Raw genomic sequence first — 21,267 nt, forward strand, 5'->3', positions numbered from 1 at the left:
CATGTTTCGTATCTTAATTTCAGGTGCAAAAGATACAGATACACCTGAATCTTAAAAACTCTTGTTCAAAAATAATAATGATTCTAAGCTAGACCGGTTCTTTCTGGAATGCATGAGTTTCAGGGATAACTAAGATGTCAGTGACATTGTTGTAGGCAATGGTCATACACTGGCAGTCAGGTATTTCAATAAAACAATCATTCAATCTCATTGTTCCGATGTGGGTTTCTTGTAAAATATGACATATCTGTTCCCACAACATAACATAGCCGGTTTGCAGGTGCAGAAACGCCTGCACAATGATGTCAAACTAGCCATTTACCACTATGCTATGAAATGCCACTGAACATACTCGTAGAATGGAGCTATGCCAAACTTAATAAAACTTAAAGTCTTATTGTCATTTGTCATGCTATATTCATAATATATTCTGATAACCAATACTATAGTGTTTGTTCTGTAATGTGCATATCTCCCAGGCAGGTCATCACTTTCTGTTTACTAAAGAGCTGGGGAGACACCTATTACTGAATACACTCTATAGTAATGATTACTATGGGAATACAGAGCTATGCAACCCTTTTTTAAACAAAGACAATATCAGATACCCCTCCATTAAATACTGCACAGTCCATTCTACTAGCCAAATAGAAGCTTATCCAAGTCTGGGTATTCTCAGTTAACAGCATGTTCACACCAAGGGTTGGGTAGCCTCGGAGACCCGATTTTAAGGGTTGGGTATTTCTAGTTAGCAGTATGTTCAGTTCACAGTTCACACAAATATAAATGTGTTTGCGTGAGAAATAGAACAAGAGATGTTAGAAGTTGTCTGCCAGGTCCATGATTCTCTTCTGTTCAGCCTCTTTGAACTCTTGGGTTTTCCCATCTCCGATGCTCTCAGCGTACTCTGCAAAACACAACAGGTGACAGTTGATTAGCTCACCACTGGCCATCTTGAGTTTCAATCCAGAGGACGCGAGAGACGTCAAAGATGGTTTATTCTGTTCATATGTAAAATCACAACCCCTCGCTCTCTCATTAGCAGGCAACAGTGCAGCACTAACTATCTCTCTCTCGGTTTCTGGCACAACAGCGCCCCTACTGGTACTCATTAAAGTCACATAGGTTAACCAACACGGACATTGCTGTTCCTTGGAGTGGTTGCACCACTCAAAAAATAAGGAGCTTACTCATATTGAATGCGGGCAAACACATCCATTGACTTTTCTTACTAAAAGTTTTTTCAACAACGCATTAACCCATCCAATGCTTGGTAACAAAATGTGTAGGGTGTGTTTGGTATTCTAGTAACATTACCTCTCATGATGTGTCGTACCACTTTGACAGAGCCTCCTCTCAGATTCAGAATCTGGTGAACCCTCTGTTGCAGCTACACAAAGACACACACACACAGAAACAACCCCACATTACACACATAGGATTTGATTGATTGAAGTGCCATCAGTAATCAACTCAACTTTTTTTGCAGAGCAAACATTTTATAACGTCCGACTTGGTCTATGTACAGTACAAGTGATGCACACAAAGTGAATAGGTCTATGGTTTCCAATTTGAAAAACTAAATTAGCAAATGGAAGAGAACAATGATTACCCAGCACTAAATTAAGCTCTTATGTTAGCCTGACACTCAGTCTGAATCTCATTTCGTTTCACTTCATTACCAGAACATATTTTCTTAATGGGCGTGGCTAGCGATTCAGGGCTGGAGCCAGGCTACTCTTATGTACCAATATGTACAAACACTGTGATGTCCAGTCTGTACCGAAAACAAACAGAAAGTTTACGTTTCAAAACGAAACGTGGGCTTACTGAACCATGTGTGCCTGTATGCTACAATGTATGTATGTACTTTGTGCGCACGTGCGGGTGTGTGGACTGGAGTACTGCATGTGTAAGTATCATGTGTGTATACCTGTGTTATCCCCGAGTTGCTTATCTCTACCATAATGTAGCAGAGCAGCTGCAGAACAAACAGGCCAGCGTCCAAACGACGAATATAAAAGTCATCCTCCAGCTGGTCATCCAAGATCTCTCCACGTCGCACCATATCCTACACACATGTGAAAAGTTGTCAGTATACCAAGAACACTCACTTAACACCCCCCCACACACACACACACACACACACACCCCACACACACCCTTACATGTTTCTCTCCTTCTATTCTCTTGTCAGCCTGTGTAACAGCCTCTAGGTACTTAAAATGCAACTCCATCAGTCGATCAACCTGGGGATGGAGAGAAGGGTGGGGGGGAGAGACAGCAATGTATGATTTATTAACCATTTATTTTCCTATAGTGGAAATAGCCAATCGAAAATCTTATGTGTCGTGATGTGACACATTGTGAGCTTGTAAACTGGCTATTTGCAATTTATATAGTGGATATATAGTTACTACACAAAAACTTAAAAGGAACAACCACAAATGCCCATAGGCATGCATACAAACAGCTACCCGGACAGGCATTTACTGCTTGAAGTCATGAAGCAGATACAACTGACAGAAACTGACCTTTTCACAGTCGTTCTCAGTAAACTTGTTGAGAAGTCGAGTTCTCTGCTGAGACTTGAGATTTCTCAGCATGGAGGCGATGATGGAGCAGACATGTTCTAGACACAACATACAAGAAGAAATTAATTTGACAAACTGTGGCCATCCTCATCAATATCACCTGATCAAACCTGGACGATTTGCCTTAAATACTACTAAAGTGTCAGTGCAGTGCAGTGCAATGACACTTTAGTAGAGGTTTGGAATGGATTGCTCATTTACCTTACCGTTATGCAACTCCAAATATTGGCAAGATATGTTACTCTGTTAGGTAACTTTCGTTGGTTAGAAATCTACCATAGAAACCTGTGAAACAGCTCTCAGTCACTATTTTATCAAGAAAACAAATGCAAATAAAGTATAAAATCACAAAACCCATTACATTACCCATTTTTGTGTCGTTTTTAAAACTTCACTTCATGTTGATCTTGCTATTTTAACGGAAGACCACCCAGACTGGATCCACATACCTAGATCGGGAAGTTGACATACTGTACTGGCATTTCTTTAAAATAAATGCAGTAGAGGGTGGGTTTTGTGTCTGATGTTGTTATATATTGGCAGAATCTGATTGGTTTGCAATAATTTATTTGTTAAAGAAGTGACTTTGAGAAGTTTTAGAGCTACTTGACTGTGCAATGTTAAGTCAACGAGGAGACAAATTTTTTGGAATATCAATTTCTAATCAACGGAGCAATAGAGAAAGACATCAGGCCATGGTAACTACACAACCAACACTTCTACCAAAGTGTTATTGCGCTTTAAAGATATCCTCAGAGACATTGTTATTCCAAACAAGCAACCCCAACATACTGATAGACTAAAATGTTGAAGTTCGTTAATGCACCAAAAGACATTAAAATTACGTTCTTATCATATCCTGCATGTCGAGAAAAACTCGGCGGCAGTATATAATAATCTCGGCGGCAAATATTCATACTATATGAATTAGTTTGTCTTTGCAACTTTGGCCTTCAATGTGTCCATTAGTCTTCATATCTTTGCGCTAGTAAATCATCCTTGTATATGTTGACTAACCCTCGTGCTCCTTTTCGGTCATGCCAGCCTTTTTCATCTTCTTCGGTGTCTTCATGAAGAGGGGAAAGATGGTTCTGAGGCCAAGGATGTCTACAAATTTATGGCAGTTATCAGCCCCCTCTGCTCCAATCATTCCATGGTCAAGGACCTTCAGAGCGCTAGTCCGAGAGATTTTCTTTTCGCTGGGAAATGAGGAAATGTCAGAGATGGACAATTATTACCAAACCATTATTCGGAGCATATTTTGTTGTAGCCCACAATAAAACTTCTAGGTCCTCTTACCGGAGCATGAGATTCATGAGCTGAAGACCCTCCCCCCTGAGAAAGCGGTCTCTATTGGCAGCGAGCATGAGGCAGGAACAAAGAGAGTCAAACAAATTCTCCATCATCTCCTGCTCCTCAGCTGTGGCTGGATTGTGACGCTTAAACACCTGAGAAAGGAGAGTACAAGGTATCACGGTAAAGATATTCTTAGGCTTTGTATGCCGATGAAACGTGCGCAAAGATTTTATTCTTCAAAGCGACTGTTGGTAGTCCTTAGACTGGTTTTAACACATTATGCCTGATGTATGCGCCTGTCCGAGACACATGCACAACCAGGTACTGTATAGGTGATAAATTAGCCTGCTTATAATATAGTTAATGAACTCCTAAACAAGCAGAAGGTTAATATTATGTTAACAAGGAAATTCAATTTAGTGTATTCTATATATAAACCCCAGTTTTATAACTCTATAACTTTTTAATGGCATGGCTTTTAAAATGAACAAAAGGCTGTGCTGAAATCATAGCTGATGAAGTGTCAACTAGGAGACTCAGTTCACCGAGTAACATAAGTGAGTGTCTCACTATGTAAATGTGCAACCACTGCGTAAATACATTTTAGAAGAAACCCATTTTATATACGTGTATATTTATATACAGTTATATATGTAGTATATACAACTTACAGAGAGTTGCTGCAGTAACACATCAATGCCATCCATCTCTCCTAACAGTTCTCTGGTGTCTAAGAGGGAGAAAGACAGAGGGACGCGGAGTGAGAGAGAGTACCAGAAGAGTACAACAAAGGGAGGAAAAGTAAGAAAGAAGAATGCGAAGAAAGATCACACCCACCCACATCAAAAATGTACAAAAATAGCCCAAGTACAAGCATAGCACGAAGTGACGCGGCGTGAGCTTGTATATCTACTATTTTTGAGAACCACAGTTCTAAAACACTGTTCTAAATCCCAGGTGTGTAAAAGCAAAAGCTGTTGCTGTATATACTGTATATAAATGATATAGCTAAAATCTAAAATGACACAGATGCTGAGTGAAGGGGGAAAAGGAAGAATGCAGAAGAAAGAAATGAACAGGATGATGTAAGAGTCGATGTATTTTCACTATTTTGTTACGTAAGAACAAACTTTAGAAGACTCACTGTCATTGTTTTGCAGCAAGATTGCCAATATTTCACTGCAGTACAACTTGTTAGCATCAAATGGCATCTTTGCCTGAGTGAGAGGAAGAAAGGGGAAGATTAAATAATTTTAATTACTGTACACCTCATCCATAAAACATACTTATTTCATTACAGAGATTGGGTGTGTCATGTAGTTCTAGTACGTTATCGTCACTGATTAAACTACCGGTATATAATATAGACCTCATCTGGAAATTTAGCAATACATTAATATGTAAACCTGTAGCTTGTTTTATTATAAAAAATGCTCATCAATACAGAACCAACTTATATGAAATAGGACAGAAACTAGTGTGAGGCCCAAAAATACAAAACTGAGGAATTCCTGTGACAGTCTCACATTTATGTGAATTTCATCAACTGACTGATATAATTATCAACATAACTAATTCACCTTGATTCTCTTGAGCAGCCACTGCATGAGTCCCTGTTGAGCTGCCTCTGTACACAGGCCTGGTCTGAACTCTGCCATGTTCTCTATGATGGCTGGTGGGTAGAAAGTAGGCATGTAACGATATATCGTATATCGATATATATCGATATTAATCCGGACGATATGAATCGATTCGAATCGAATTTTCATTGAAATAAAAAAAACGATTTGCTTTTGGAGAGAAATTATAGTCATTTTCAGTAGTAGAGCACTGTAGAAGGGAGCTGTGTGTGTCTGTGACTGTGCCCAGGTGATGATGGTCGTTGATGCTCATCAAGGAAGGCAATTATGTTTCTGCACTGTCAAAAGTAATGCTACATCTTTTGCAATGTAGTTAAATAAAAAATATCAGGGGGGGGGGGGGGGGGGGTTAAATTATATAACATTTTAAAAAACTGTATTTTTTCTTTAAAATATATATTTTTTTTAATATCGTGAAAAATCGTATCGTGAACCTCATATCGTGATACGAATTGTATTGTGAGTTGAGTGAATCGTTACATGCCTAGTAGAAGATACAACACGCCGACACGGTTACTTAATGGACCTACATTCACGGAAGGCGTAGATTAGAATATCTAAACAGAGAGTGGTGACTGTGAGCAGGAAAACACCACCCAAATCCTGTTATACAGACATGAAAAATACCCAGACCAACAAAGAGTTGCCATTCCATTTGCTTAACTTTCTGTAAGGGAAAACATTAAGACGAGAAACGTTGCACACTCATTCTATTTCTAAGTGTATGAAATAAGGATGAAAATGAAATATGGTTGCAATTGGCCACATGGCGGGGACTATAATAAAGTTTAAACTATAAAGTTTAAACTTCTATGCACTTTAAAAGATCATAACTCTCACATCGTAGAAGCATGCTCCATGTATGAGTCTTTAAACTGGCTATCACCTAAATCACGAAGACACTCACATTGGCTACAATTTATTTTTAAATGTACTTTCTTTCCTTATCCACAGTACCTAAAACAATTTCTTGTCCCATACACACCACACTATAATTTAAGACACACGGACCATCCCTACTTTACAGTCCCCACAAGGATAAAAAAGTTAAGTGGGCGCCGTGCCTTCAAATATAAAGCTCCATCTGATTGGAATGACCTACCAAGTCCACTCAGATCAATCACTTCCCTCAACGTATTTAAGGAATCAATTTTCACACACCTTCTAACGCCGTGCTCATGCTTCTAAACTAACATACTGGCAGTTGTCCTTGTCTTCCATAAATTTAACATACCGACCGATCTGTATGTACCTTCATATGTGTTCCCTGCTGGCTCACATTATGCATGCTGGAACTGCTTGTTTGCTTTTGTTTCGTTTTTGCCTAATAACATGGTCTTATTGCAAAGGGTATATATATATATATATATTATTATTATTAATTTATTTATTTTTCCCCATATGAACTCTGCTATTTAGGGTTGAAACAGTGGGGTGGGAGCTATCTTTGGGAGAGCTTTTGTTCTGTCTTGTTTGTTTTGTCCTGTCTGTGTGTATGGTTGTATTGTTGTATTGCTTTGTGAACTGTATTGTACAATGTATCTGTGTTGAGGACCCCCTCTAAAATGAGATGCGACATCTCAAGGGGCTTATCCTTTCAATAAAGGTATATATATCTGTGCATTTATGCCAGAAATAAGACCTTTATAAGGGGGGGGGGTTCGACTGACACGCCTAGTATTACATTTTCAATGAGAGGCGTGCGTTTATTTTGAACGTGCGGAGAAGTTGAGGAGGCGATTACACAAGTGTATTTTCATGGGCTCCGTGAAATTGTCGTGTGCGTGCTCGTTTCATGAGAGCTTCTTTTTCCATACTACGCGCCCCGCACCCCTCATGAGCAGACCTGTGTGCTGATCCAGGCGACAATGCCTGCGTCACTCGCTCTCTGTCTGAACAGACCAATTATGGAGGGTCCCGGTAGCAACAACACAGGCGTACAAATGGTACCGCTGCAAAACATAGTGAGAGTTGAGATGCATCATGACCTTACCCAGTGTGTTGTACACTCCGTCTGACTCCTCCTTCACCTGCTCATCCAAGCGCTCCATGTTCTGGACCAGTAATGCCACCACCTGACCCTCCAACTACAGAAGAGATGTCCAAACAGAATTTAAGCAAGGGAATAACGTACATTTAAATACAAGACAGAAGGTTTAGAACTTTAGACAATAATTTATACCTATAGCCATTAGATATTTAAATTCTCATCAAGCTGATAAATGGGAATTGTTCTTTACATATTGAGTGTGTTCCTGCTATATAGTGATAATATCCATTTATATTTATGTACCATATTTGAATTAATTGCAACCAGTGTCAGAAGTGGATCAGGTGAAATTGTCAGCAATTGTAAGAAGCCTGATATTCAGTCAAACAGCAACACAGCCCATTCTGATACGAGTTGTGTACTAGACAAGTAAGACGCGCAAACGCAGCTCGTACATATTTGGGGTTTTTAAGATTTCTTTTTAGTGTGTATGTGACTATGTGTGTGTGTGTGTGTGTGTGTGTTTTTTGTGTGTGATACAGCTGCGCCCTCTGGTGGCGGGCAGGTGGTGTTACAGCGTGACAGACAGACATGTTCTGCTAGGTCTCATAGTTCGCAACTAGAGCAAGACTGATATCGGTTTGGCCCATACTACACTAGAGGAAGACTGACATCGGTTTGGCCCATATATCGGTAATTCTTTTAGCTTGTAGGTCTGCTATTTTTGACAAATCGAAGAACGACTGACATAGAAACATAGCTTTTTCAGAAAACTGTCAGCGTGTAGAAGACATTTTTAGAATCTGATCTCAGGTCAAAATGGGTTAAGATACGATCTGGACTGCAAGCTTGAATTTTCCTTGACAGGGATAAATGCAGAGGACAAAATGCATTCAAAGTAGATGCAAAGATACATTGACAAAGAAGTACCCCAAAGCAAACGACACAAAAAACAGCATTAATAATACCACATAAATGCAAGTGCAACACTCACCAGTGTGTCTATGAGTACCTCAGCCCCCTCCTCGCTTTCATTGAGCGTATCAATATCCGTCAGTTCCTGGAGCAGGTCCACCACTGCTATGGCAATATGTAAGACCAGCTATTAAGGACAATGACTAGTTGCTGTACTTCTTCTTCCTAGAAATGGATATTAAAGCATTTCTGTCCCCTACATATTATAGTAGTAGTAGTAGTAAGTAGCCTTGCCGAACCATGAGGCAGGAGCCTATGTCCTGTTTCTGTAGCGTGAGAGTGAGGCAGCTTGATGTACAAGTACACCCCCTGGACATGACGCTAGCCCCCTGGACATGACGCTAGTATGTATATACATATTATAAGCAGTAGTATAAAATAAAATAATACATGGAACTATTTGTATTAAAGACACTGAGGATATCAGAGTTCTCGTGGCTGAGGAGACTTAGTAAGGAATGGACAGCATTGAGTTCCACCAGTAGATGGTAGAGGTCTGGCATGGTGGCGATCACGTGCATCTCCTGGAGGATGTCATTCAGGTCCAGCTCCGTTTCCATGAACCTAGAGCACAGAACATGCGTCATAAACACCTTGTAGATTATAATTGTAATTTATAATGGATTTAACATCATCTTGTAGATCTGCTATTGTTGAAGAATCTTGAAAACCGTTTTGAGCAGATATTTTAATACATTTTTAAAGCGATTCAAAAGAAAACTAAAATCCTTGCTTCTGTGGGTCCCTGGAATCAAATATGGGGGGTCTGCAGCCAAATACAAATGATCTCAGGGATCCTTGACATGAAACAATTTGTAGGTTTTTCCAAAAACAAACAAATGCTAGGATTAAGAAGACATTTTTAGAATAGGCCTCATGTCTTACATGGGTTAAATAATAACTATTTGAATATGTATGTTTTTATTTCCGTTGTCTTCCTCTCCCTCAGGAGAGGTCATTGCAATACTGTCCAATCCGGTGGACAGTCTGCTTCAAAAACTGTAATTTTCATTATCAACCAGTAGGTGTCTACTGACACCAGGGTCTAAATGTCTCTAAATGTCTCCCTACTCAAGAAGAGTAGGGAGACCACCTCGAACCACTGTGGATGTACTAGTTATATATGGTATTAACAAACTCTACCATACAGATCAGTTAAAACATTGTATTCATTCAAACTAGTCCCAGATGCTACTTACATACTGTAGTGTACATGTAAGTAGCATACATGTAATATACATGTAAGTAGCATAGATTGGTGCTTCAACATGTGCATTTAGGAAATACATTCTGCAGATATCTTCAAAAGACTGAGTCAAAAGTCAACTCACTTCTCTGGGTTGTCTGGAAACTTAATCCTCAATTCTTGATTTTTGTATGACCTTTTCTCAAAGGTCAGGATCATTTTCTTCACTGAACTCTCGTCGACTGTCTGTTCATTTCATAGTGGAGAAAGAGGAAAAGAGTAAAGACAAAAACAAGATAATTACTACTAGAACACCAAATACACCAGGGATGGGCAACCTTTTCAGATTAAATTGATTAGTATGATGAACTTAAATAACATTTTGCAACCGACTCAAGTTTTTCATCCCCATCATCAGTGATCACCCACCTCAGGTTCCTCTTCGTCCTGATCCAGCTTGTCCAGGATCCTCCTCTTGTCTCCATTCAGCTCGTCTGTGTCGTCAGTCTCTCCTCCTGTCACCTCCCCACTGAACCTGCTATGTCCCTTCCTCCCTCCTCTGGTCTCCTCCTCTCCTCCATTCTCGTCCCTAGGACGCTTTGCTCCTCTATCAGGCTGCAAAGGTGAAAGGAATGAACAAAAAACAAGAATACAGACAACAAGCTGATCAGACATCAAGAAATTCAAGATGTCACGACATTTCTAAAACAGCGGAAATAGCCATTGCATTGCAACACTTTGAGCTTGTAGATGGGCTATGTCTCCATCTCGTGGAAAAGAGAATATTTCACTGAATACACATTTTCTGTCACAACTTTCAAATGGAAATGAATAAATGATACAAGTAACGTAAAGTATACATGATTTCTACATGAACAGTACATCATTTCCAGACCAAAATTTATCCTTCAACATCTTGTTTATGCCAAAAATGATTGGATAAATAAAGAGGTTTTGTAGCAATTTGTCACAATAGTAGAAATATTTAACCTTTATTGGCAAATGTATATGCTTTACATTATTACTTTTATTTTACTTTTATTTATTTACTTTTTGGGGAAAACGCAATTTTACATGGAGGTGAACTTTTCCTTAGTGCCAACTCTTCGTGACAAGAGTTGACTCCATGTTACAGCAATGTATTATTGCGTGGCAATGTAGAATGCCAATGAGATTAATTTCTCCATGAACATGTATTGGGTGTTCTATGGCGTATATGTATTTGGAATACAATTCCTATTTATGGAATATCGGGCTATATGTCTGGGATATAGAGTCAGAGTAGCCTTGGAATGCTTGGATCAAGACTATTATAGATGTATTTGATCGAGTCTGACTTTTACTAGACTTGATCAAATACATCTATGATAGTAAGTCTTGATCCAAGGCTAGAGTTTAAATTATTGAATACTGTATTAACAGTTTGCAAATATAGGCTACAGTATAGCCCTAGCTCTGGTCCAATTAATGGACCAGAGCTAAGCTATAGCCCTAAATCCTTTGAGATATTAAGCGCTTATTTCCATTGGGTCAAGTCAGTCAGAGTCAAGTCAGAGTAACTTGTTATGATTATGAGTTTAATATTACACGATAGTACATAAATTAAATGTGTGTAGGTTATATATTGTTAAATAGCTCTGTATTTGTTAATTTATATCACTATAGTGTTGCTTTGCTTTCCAAAAGCAAAAATAAAAGATCTACAAGTTATCTTGTAGATCTTGTTGTTACAATACTTTTCGCTGTGCTGTACTGTACTGTACTTGTACTGTACATTGACAATAAATTGAATCTCATCTCATCTCATCCCTTTGGCAAGCGACAGTCAACATTATTTAACCACTGTATGCGTTCACACGACTCACGAGGATGAAGTTGGTAAACTACATTTATTCAAATGAATGCATGTTGCCTGAGCCTCGCTAAGCTAGTCGCTATAATAACACTGAAAACATATTCACCTGATAGTTCAGGAGTTCACCAACGTCCATCTTTTTTTCTGCTTGTTTTTCTAGTTTAAATCCTTCCTGAAACTGAAAAAGTAGTTTGAACCAAACGTCATGGACACATTAAATGAGATGTGAACTGTGTGCAGATCAACATTAAACACAAGCGGGGAGCTTGCTTCAAAAACGTTTTGCCGTAAAGCGTCTTGTTGCACAGTCGTACTTCTTCTTGCCGGATGTCTAATCATAATAATGCGGCAAGTTCCGGCGGCAACAACAACAAGCATCATCCAACATGGCGGCCCCCGTGGAAACGGTGGAATGGACACTAATTTGTAGAGTTTGTGGAGAGGATTTAAAGTTTGGTCGAAAGGGACAAGTGTTTAATTTATTCTTAAATGTGGAATTGAAGGCTCTTTTGGAAGCTATAACAGAAGTACCTGTTGTTATGGGAGATGGAGTCTCCGTCTATGCACATTCGATTTGCTTATATTGCAAACAATTACTGGAGAAGTATGATCGCGCCAGAGCGGCTCTGGATCGCGCCAGAGTCAATCTGGAAAACATCGCACATTTGGTCATGGAACTATGTGACAAAAATACTGCGGGACGCAAACGTTGTAAGATAGTTTATGTCAAGCGTGATAATCAAAGTTCACCTGACGGTAAAAGAATACGGACAACAGTAAGTACCATTTGTTTTTTTTCTGTTTATTCCCTCGTGAGCCATGGTTCACATGACGTTCATGACACGACAGTATGTTTCAGGGCTAGCCTAAGATTTAGACTCTCATAGTATAGATGTATTTGATCGATTCGGACAGATTTAAAATGTCAGAATCGATTAGCTTGAACAACAGTGACACAAGTCAACTGACCAAAGCATAGGTTTTGTATTTATGTTTTGAAAGACATTACCACTACAAACTACAAAGCATGGTGCATGCTCTTAAAAAGCTTGTTGTGGTGTGGAGACGCTGTAGGAAGCAGGTGGGGGTTTAATTTCTCTTGGAAGGACCAGCACACAATACCATACAACACAAAACCAATAAGACTGACGTGAGCATCACCATTAAACCCTCTGTTCTTAAAATAACCATTAATCCCTATGTTCTTATAACTAAATAGCTTTAGTTATAATAATAATTTCTTCTGTTTTCTACATGGATATAACAATATAAAATATAATGGGAATGAAATGCTGCAAAACGTCGTTGAAGTGGGACTCATAAAATGTCCCTGGGACTCATCTAAAAGACTAGCTCTGTTCCATAGCTCAGAGCTATGGACCAGAGCTACTAAAAGGCCATCCCTGCATCCCGGGACTCATTACATTGAAAACCATTTACATCACTGCACTACATTTCAGAGGCAAACATTGTACTTTTACTCCACTGCAATTATTTGAAAAATTTAGTTACAATGTTTTACAAAACATACATTAACCACTTCAGCCCTACATTTCGACCATTTGAAAATAGCCGATCTGCAAGCTCACAATGTGTCACATTAGACTTTTGAAATGGGACATTCTGCATAATGAGTACTTTACTTTAGGTACTTTAAAGTACATTTTTATGCCAATATCTTTGTACTTTTACTCAAGTGCATTTTTCTTTCATACAAAACAGTATGGATGTCAAGTCACAGGTTCATAGAAAAAATTAAAACATCAGATTTTAGTGTCTGACTCAGAGGTAACAAACGTATAAATCACAGAGATCATGGGCAGACATAATGAAAAGACTATGTTGTTGTGCAAAACATACCCCTTCAAGACAAAAGAAAAACATTTTCTCCCCTTCAAGTCCCAATTTAGTGAAGCCAATTCCCCAGCCTCTCTACAAGTACTCCATCTTTGCTAACCCCCACAATCAGTCATTGGGAGGGTGAAGAAAGCCTCGGGTCTCCTCCGATACCCGGGCCATCAAGCCCAAGTGCATTTTTAATTACATACTTTTAATTACAGACTTAAACAAATGTTTTTGCTAGATGACATACGTGTAAGTAAGTGTACAGTACAGACTAACCTTGTCACATTATGTAAACTGTATTTTCTAGCCTTATGGTTAATGTTAATACCAATGGCATGTCATTTTCAGAGTATAGAAGCATCTTCATCTGCAGACATGCCACCCATCCCAGAGCGTTGTGGGACAGTCCATATCAAGAGTGAGAATCCAAGTCCACCTGCATCACCTGACAGAAAAAGAAGGGTAAGTGCTATCTGATTTATTATGGCTGTTTTTTTTATGTACGACGTAAAACTATACAATGTTTTCTGTAGTATAAAAATAAATTGTGTGTGTGTGTGTGTGCGCGCCAGCACGCGTGCACACTGCACACACCGTCTGTGTGGGGCCGTCTGTAAACAGCAGGGTCAATAGCAATCGTGCATGAATCCTAAACTACATCCGTCTACAGACAAAGACCGACCATGGTAACGCCCCGCCTGCCTCTGCTCTTCATCAGGTTTCAGAGACCTGATACATCCCTTCATCTTTATCCTTTTTAGTATAATAGTATTAGTTTACTATAATTAGATTAATGCACGATAATCAACACAAACACTTTATTTAGAACAACCCAAGCTGTCATTCTCTGTCCCCTGTATTATACCGTAGTCGTACTTGTATAAGTTGTATTATTTCCCACCACGGAGTAACCTCACGTCAGTGTCACCAGACTATCCACCATAGCAATGCCTGCTCACTTAGCTGACTGCTCAAAACAGCTGCAGGGGTCAATCTTTTGACGGTATACTATCATATGTCTTGTGTAAATTTATATATTTTTTAGTGTATTTTCTCACAATACTTAAAACAAAAAAATTAAATGATTTTTGCCATGCCATAAAACATATAATAAAGGCTTTTTCACTTCACTGGAACAGAGTGGCTTGGACTCTCTTAATATCTTCATGATTAAACCTCGCCAACGAGCACCTGTATTCAGTTCAACAAACAAAGGACCACGGCAGCGCTTCCTTCCTCTATTCAACTTAAAACTAACCTTTGGCTCAAAGCTCTGCTCTTTTTCCCCTCCACAATAAATCGCCTAGTCAAAAATAGGTGATCCAGAAGCTCACAACACATAGCATTGCTAGATGTCATACGACATACATCATGCGTAGTACATAAGTGGTTAAAATGTATTTTTCTAGCCTTATTATGGTTAAATGTTAATAATACCAATGGCGTGTCATTTTCAGAGTATAGAAGCAACTTCATCTGCAGTGATGCCACCCATCCCAGAACCAGTCTTGCCATTGGTGTCTCAACCATCATCCCAGAAACAGACTGGAAAGCTTATAGCTGCTGTACCCTTTTCTCTTGGCTCTGTAAAGGTTAGTCTGTATTCAAAATGTGATATTCATATGTTCCATTGTACAATATATATACCACATACTTGTGCTGATAATGACCCTTCTTTTGTGTAAATGAGTGTGTGGTGTCCTGGCCAGCCTTTTGGAAACGAAGAAAAGGGTCATTATCCTAAGACCCCCAGGGGGTGGAACATGTTGTTTACAGTTACACAACAGACAGGCCAATACCTTTCTAGGGATGGAACGATATGGAAATTCAAATTACTGTACATTATTGTGGTGAAACTAATTGTGATTAAGTATATTAACTATATAACTTATATTTCTTGAGCCCCCAGCATCCCTATTCTGGGGGGAATGTTCGCCAAAGTAGTCTATCTACAAGCTCAAAATGCAACGCGTTGTAATGCAGTGTGTTGTGAACTTGTAGATCTGCTATTTTTGTCAACTATTTGCAGCTCAACATAAGCAAATTCATCAGATGGAGGACAATCTTACGATAATTTGAAATCTCTGCAATACGATTATTGCGAGCGTTTTTTTATTACATTTTTTTAAATACATTTTTATTTCATTTTTGGATGAAAGGCACAGGTACAGGCATACAAAGAAAATGCACATAAAACATAATTCAAATTATTTGCCAACTACCGTACAATCAGTGGCTTGCCCCTTGCCTCATTTTTTGAAATCCTACCCCCAAAAAAAATATAGTAATGATTATAAGTTTATAACAATGAAATGCAACATAAAAATCGATCGAACAAATTGTAAAAAACAAACAAAAAACCAATAATAATAAAAGAATAGCGAGCGTTTTTTTATTATGATTAACGATTAACGTCCCATCCCTATACCTTTGACTTCAAGAATGCTAGAGTGGACAAAAGGACATCTGCATGAATTGATTACTTAAAAGTAAACGTAAACAAGTCTTAGTGCTTTTTCTGGTTTTATCCTCCTTTTTGTATCGACCTCTACTTTCATTTGAACTGTACCCATTCTACAAACCGTGAATACAAATTTCAATCATTTAATCAAACTTAATTTACTTTTCTTAGTCTGCTGTACAAAGACTCTCCATGGATCGCCAAGAGCCGTGCAAATCCACGCAACCCATTCCAACAGCATCTGTGCTGCCATTGACCGTCCACAACATCGTTAAACCCATCCCAACACGTGCTGCTGTCCCACAGTCCATCCAAAGCACCTCCACACAAAATACGTCACCCAAAATACGTCCCTCTGTGCTGAGACCATCAAGTATGCAGCGAAGGCAACGATGCATAGACAGAAAAATAATCAAGGTACTTGATTCAATAAATATGTGCAATAGTTTACTTAAAGGAGAATTTCATGCTAGAAGGCTTTCTTACCGTTGTTGGGTCCGCACCAAAGTGGTACATGTGTTATTTCGTGCAAAAACGCATTTTTGGCTATTTCTCCTACCCCACCATAAGCTCTCAATGGGACGCTGGGTTTTAGTGCTATTTCGCTTATTTATTTTATGGAAATAAGCAAATTAGAATTAGCACTAAAACCCAGCGCCCCATTGAGGGCTTATGGTGGGGTAGGGGAAATGTATTTTCCAAGCCAATAATGCGTTTTTGCGCAAATTAACACCTGGACCACTTTTGTGCGGACCTAACAACGAAAGGTAAGAAAGCCTTCTAGCATGTAACTCCTTTAATTAAACCCTATAGTCTAGTCTAGTCCATAATAAGCCCTCTACACACGAACATGATTTCTGAGAAAAGCTGCTGTAACTAATTCCACAGGTTCAAAGGACTACTCAGCACAGTTCTGCCAGCCGAATTCTACGTGGGCCATTAGAAAAGATGGGAGAACTTCTTCTTAGAGGGAAACATGAACGCCTCCCAAAGGTAATGATGGCGGTACCTGGCATGCTGGATGCAACAGTGGATAAAGTTCTTGAACTGTTGAAGAAAGAGTGTAAGAAACTGTGTAGTCCATTGTTCAACTCTATATTAAGGCGAACAAATCCGCAAGCTCTGACCGACTTCAAGTGGGACAATTTGATAGCTGAGTGGAGGGCCAATGCACCCATTTTTTTAAAGTTCTTAGAATGTGCTGGCACCGTCTACAATGAAACTCTAAGGTTACAGGGGCTCAAATCACGACAAAAACACCAGAGGAAAACGCAAGCCTGCACAATGGCTATGGCTGGTGCAACCCTCTTAAGATCACGTGACATTGCCATGAGTGCCCCAATGTACCGCAACACATTTCTACTCAGACATGGAGGAGTCAAGAAAATGTGCATTCAGCAACTTACAAGAATTGGAGTCTGCATTTCCTACCGTCAGTCTATGTCTAAATTGAAGGAGATGCGTGGAAGTAAAGAATGGGACACAAAGCTTCTCCAGTGGAAAGACGACAGTGGATGCCGGACCACAGCTGAACAGTGCCCCATCGAAGAAGGTTTGACAGATGAAAGCAGTGGCCAGAAGGTTTGTAAACACAGAAATGTGAAATTGTTGAATGGGGAACTCACTCTGTCTCTTCTCTGTCTCTCTCTCTCTCGTACACATTGTTGTGATCTTCTACTCAGGGTTCCTACGGTCATGAAATTCCTGGAAATATTTAGAAATTAGAAAAAAAGTTTTTTCAGTCCTGGAAAAGGTTTGGAATTTATCAAGGGTTCTGGACAATTTGTTGGCTATGCATTGTTTTGGGCTATTGATTTGTTAACATTACACATAATGGGAAGTTGTGTATGTACATTTTGTACAACGTAGTTTCAGGAGTAGAGACCTCCTTCTGCTTATCATGGTACTCCCTGCTCACTACAGTACCTCCTTATCAACATCACTTGCCTTCTATTATCATTCGGCCAATCCCCGTCACAATCACCACACTATAAACACACCTGCGAGCTGTCACTTGTTCTCACTACTATTTACGTGGTCTTGAATAGTCTCCCCATCCACCCCTACCTCCTCATTATCCCCCTTCCTACTCTTTTCTCCATCTCTTCCAGGAACCCGGGGCAGTATCGGAGCAGAGACGACCGCTCCCCGAGCGAGCATCGATGGCGTCCGCTCCCGAGACTATTTCCCCCACCCTACCTGTGTTCCCCATTCAATACTCGCCCATCCCTTTTTGTTCAATAAAAAAACGTAAAACTTTAAGCAGAAGGTGTGGTCTCTTACTAGTGAAATGTATATGTAACATACGTTGTTTTCTGCCAAATGGGCTGCGGGTACATGACAAAAATAACAGATCTATAAGCAACATGCTGCAGCGTGATCCTATGCCCTAGGATAGGATATTCATTTGGCTACACTGCCTGTCTGAGGGCATTGCACATACGAGTATGAGAATAACTAGTGCGCTGAATGATTGTTATATTAATATAGGCCTAGAAATTGGGTTAAATATTCTAGAAACGTTTTGGAAATGTATTGGTAAAAATGTGTGGGAATCCTGTCTACTGCTATACAGGCAGACAGTGATGCCAGTTCCAGCAGCAGTCAAAGTGGTCTCTCGGAGATGGTAACGACAGACACAGAATCCGGAGATGAGAGTCCATATCAAAGTGAAGAGGTAACTGATAACGTTGATTTTACACATGTAAAGGTTTTTCTATTCAGTGTAGCAGTAAGATTAAGTGTTGTTTTGTTTCTTTGTTTTTCCAAAGGAAGTCTCAAGTCCCAGCTGTGAAGAAAGTGCAATGTCTGATTTCCAGCCATTATCAGAATCTGAGCTGACCGCCCTGTATGTTGAACAGGTAGGCAATAATGCTGCAGATTTCATAATGCATACCCTGTTCAATTTTCTATATTTTTAAATTGGGGAATGATGCAGACAGACAAACAGTTTGATAATCTCTGACTTGCACAATTTGTCATTTCTATGCCACTCAGGAGAGATCTAGCGGTTTTCTCGCCACCAACGACTAAAGACTTCAGCCTGGCTTTTCTGCCTAAGGGAAGCAAGTCCAAGAGTGAGTATCTCTGTAAAGAACTCTTTTGGCTAAGTCAACTGAGTTTTTGGCTATGATAAAATTAGAGCAATGGTTCTCAAACTTTTCATGTCATGGATCCTCAAATGAATAATTATGTATTTGGCCGCAAACCGCCTGGAAACATCTGTGTACCCACAAGATTTGTAACGTTAAAATGTTTCACAAATATTCACTGTTTAAACATTATCTCAAATTTCTTTTGAAAATAGCCTATCACAAATTTCAAGCACACGTTGAGCTTGTAGATCCGGATGGTCCATTTTCAAATAGCCAGCGTATTAGTGGAAATAAAAACCTCTGTGTTTCCGAGGCTAGCGTATTAGTGGAAATAAAAACCTCTGTGTTTCCGAGGCCAGCGTATTAGTGGAAATAAAAACCTCTGTGTTTCCGAGGCCAGCGTATTAGTGGAAATAAAAACCTCTGTGTTTCCGAGGCCAGCGTATTAGTGGAAATAAAAACGTCTGTGTTTCCGAGGCTAGCGTATTAGTGGTTGAACTGATTTATATTAACACCTGTGGGTAATCGGACCACACTTTGAGAACCACTGAATTAGATCCAGTTCAACATAATTCTGCAATTGATCCTAGCTTGATGCTACTGTTCCACTCATCTCTGTAGATCATAGCCTGATGCTACTGTTCCACTCATCTCTGTAGATCATAGCCTGATGCTACTGTTCCGCTCATCTCTGTAGGCTCAAAGTACTTCAGTAAGTCTAAGGACAACCTGCTGACTCTCCAGTGTGACATCCGCTGTCTCCAAACACCATGGAGCTGTGAGACGCCCGATGGAGCCCAGCGGGGGTCCTTGACAAACACCTCCTATGACCTAGGGGCCTCCAGAGCAACTGCCACACCTCTGAGCCTGCCATCATAGCATCCAAACCTCCTTTTGGGGATCAGCCTTGTGCAGTGCAGCGAGCCTGGAGAATGAGGCCTCCTCGTTCTTAAGATGGCCTTGACGGTACCCGCATGGTGATCTGCGAGACACAGGACCACAGTGGCCGCTGTGGGGTAGGGGCTGGGTACCTCTGAGAACATCCTGATGCCCCCCTTCACATCTTTTTACGTGTGCTGTCGGCCGGACAATGCTCCAGTTGAGATTCATGGCAGATACTGTGAGAGACTGCCCCCTCTGTTGAGGCCTAGCTCTGGGAGCACCCATAAAGACCTTAAAGACCCCTATACTGTTCAGTCAGTAGACAGTCATCCGCTGTCTCTACACTGACTGCAGAGGCAACTGGTTTATGACACAACATTGATGTGATTCACATGACTTTATTGTAGGCGTGCAACACTCGAATGGAAACCAGAAGAGTGGCAACCCTTTTTTTTCTTACAAAATGTAAAACATACGAATATTGAAAATATTCGGAAGTACAGTATACATCTGTACATGCTTGAGCATTTGATGTAAGGTCTAATGCTTCTACAACACATTGCTTACACAAACTGTGACCAGCCTGTCATTAGGGGCATAATCAATCTTGTTTATATAATATTATATAATATCTGTATAGATTTTTCATTAAATATAAAACTAAAATATTGGAGTCATAGTGAATTTATCATCATATAAATATAATGTAAGATCTAAGGTACAAGCAATCACTGTGCTGTTTTCTTTAGTAGAACTAGCCTAAAAATTGGAATTCAGTCAGATGACTCTTAGAATGAATTTAGAATATACAGTATATTGAGCATAGATATATGAAGCATAGATTGGTGTCAGGGTACTGTCCCTATTCATTCCCTTTAACATTTTAGTTAAGTTATAAGCCAAATAGAATTACAGGGAATTAATAAGATCCAGAAACGGAGCCTACAGGTGGATGCTGTGGAGGTGGTGGGATTTGCAAAAACTTCATGAGCAGCAGGTTAGCAGGGAGACAGCAGCAGCAGCACACGTCTGCACAGCAGGAGAGAAGCCAGGAATGAGCAGGTAAGCAGAGAAGTTTAAATAGCCTCTCTGATCAGGTAAAGATTGCATGAGACTAGTCACCTGATCAGGTAGGTGCGCTCACGAGTTCTCTGCCTGAACTATAGCTTTGCATCATTAAAAAGATCTTCCCAGGCTTAACGCCTTGGATAAAATCATCAAGTTATATGATTCATTGTACCACTAGTGAGGAGCGCATGGCATGTTGTTATGATATGAAGGTTTACATTTATTACAGGTTTTATTTCAGACGGAGGCCATTTACTGTATGTCTGATCTGTGGTGAACTTGAGGTCATTGACGAGCACCGCATTTTCCACTTTTTGCTCCATCACTGCTATAATCATGTAAATGTTTCCAATAGAGAACAGTCAGCTGGGACACTTGCT

General features: G+C 39.8%; 2 protein-coding genes across 10 annotated transcripts; one reads left to right on the top strand and one right to left on the bottom strand.

Annotated features, from left to right (window-relative positions):
- Window positions 1-175: 175 nt before the first annotated feature.
- Window positions 176-11,836, bottom strand: ctnnbl1 (catenin, beta like 1). The gene is made up of 16 exons (XM_080763187.1): window positions 11,643-11,836; window positions 10,111-10,296; window positions 9,827-9,927; window positions 8,916-9,059; window positions 8,515-8,608; window positions 7,524-7,617; window positions 5,471-5,562; window positions 5,035-5,107; window positions 4,562-4,620; window positions 3,894-4,042; window positions 3,612-3,793; window positions 2,535-2,632; window positions 2,169-2,249; window positions 1,934-2,071; window positions 1,318-1,390; window positions 176-907 (listed from the first exon to the last, which is right to left on the bottom strand). Exons 1-16 carry the CDS (start codon window positions 11,670-11,672, stop codon window positions 819-821), a joined length of 1,683 nt encoding a protein of 560 aa, XP_080619313.1. The 5' UTR covers window positions 11,673-11,836; the 3' UTR covers window positions 176-818.
- Window positions 11,837-11,931: 95 nt separating this feature from the next.
- On the top strand, window positions 11,932-20,479 carry LOC308315575 (uncharacterized protein). 9 transcript variants are annotated; one of them, XR_013964049.1, is made up of 9 exons: window positions 11,932-12,312; window positions 13,730-13,843; window positions 14,839-14,973; window positions 16,014-16,259; window positions 16,731-17,423; window positions 17,954-18,519; window positions 18,614-18,703; window positions 18,840-18,919; window positions 19,597-20,479. XR_013964049.1 is itself a non-coding variant. In XM_080763620.1 (9 exons), exons 1-8 carry the CDS (start codon window positions 12,076-12,078, stop codon window positions 18,873-18,875), a joined length of 1,653 nt encoding a protein of 550 aa, XP_080619746.1. In that variant the 5' UTR covers window positions 11,932-12,075; the 3' UTR covers window positions 18,876-18,919; window positions 19,597-20,479. The 9 variants fall into 9 exon arrangements, 5 of the variants coding, with proteins under 5 accessions (XP_080619746.1, XP_080619745.1, XP_080619748.1 ...); XR_013964050.1 differs by having other exon boundaries at window positions 19,635-20,479; XR_013964051.1 differs by having other exon boundaries at window positions 19,559-19,638.
- The last annotated feature ends 788 nt before the right edge of the window (window positions 20,480-21,267 follow it).

Source organism: Protomyctophum bolini, assembly GCF_963924005.1.
Source record: "Protomyctophum bolini genome assembly, chromosome: 5".
NCBI classification, from domain to species: domain Eukaryota; kingdom Metazoa; phylum Chordata; class Actinopteri; order Myctophiformes; family Myctophidae; genus Protomyctophum; species Protomyctophum bolini.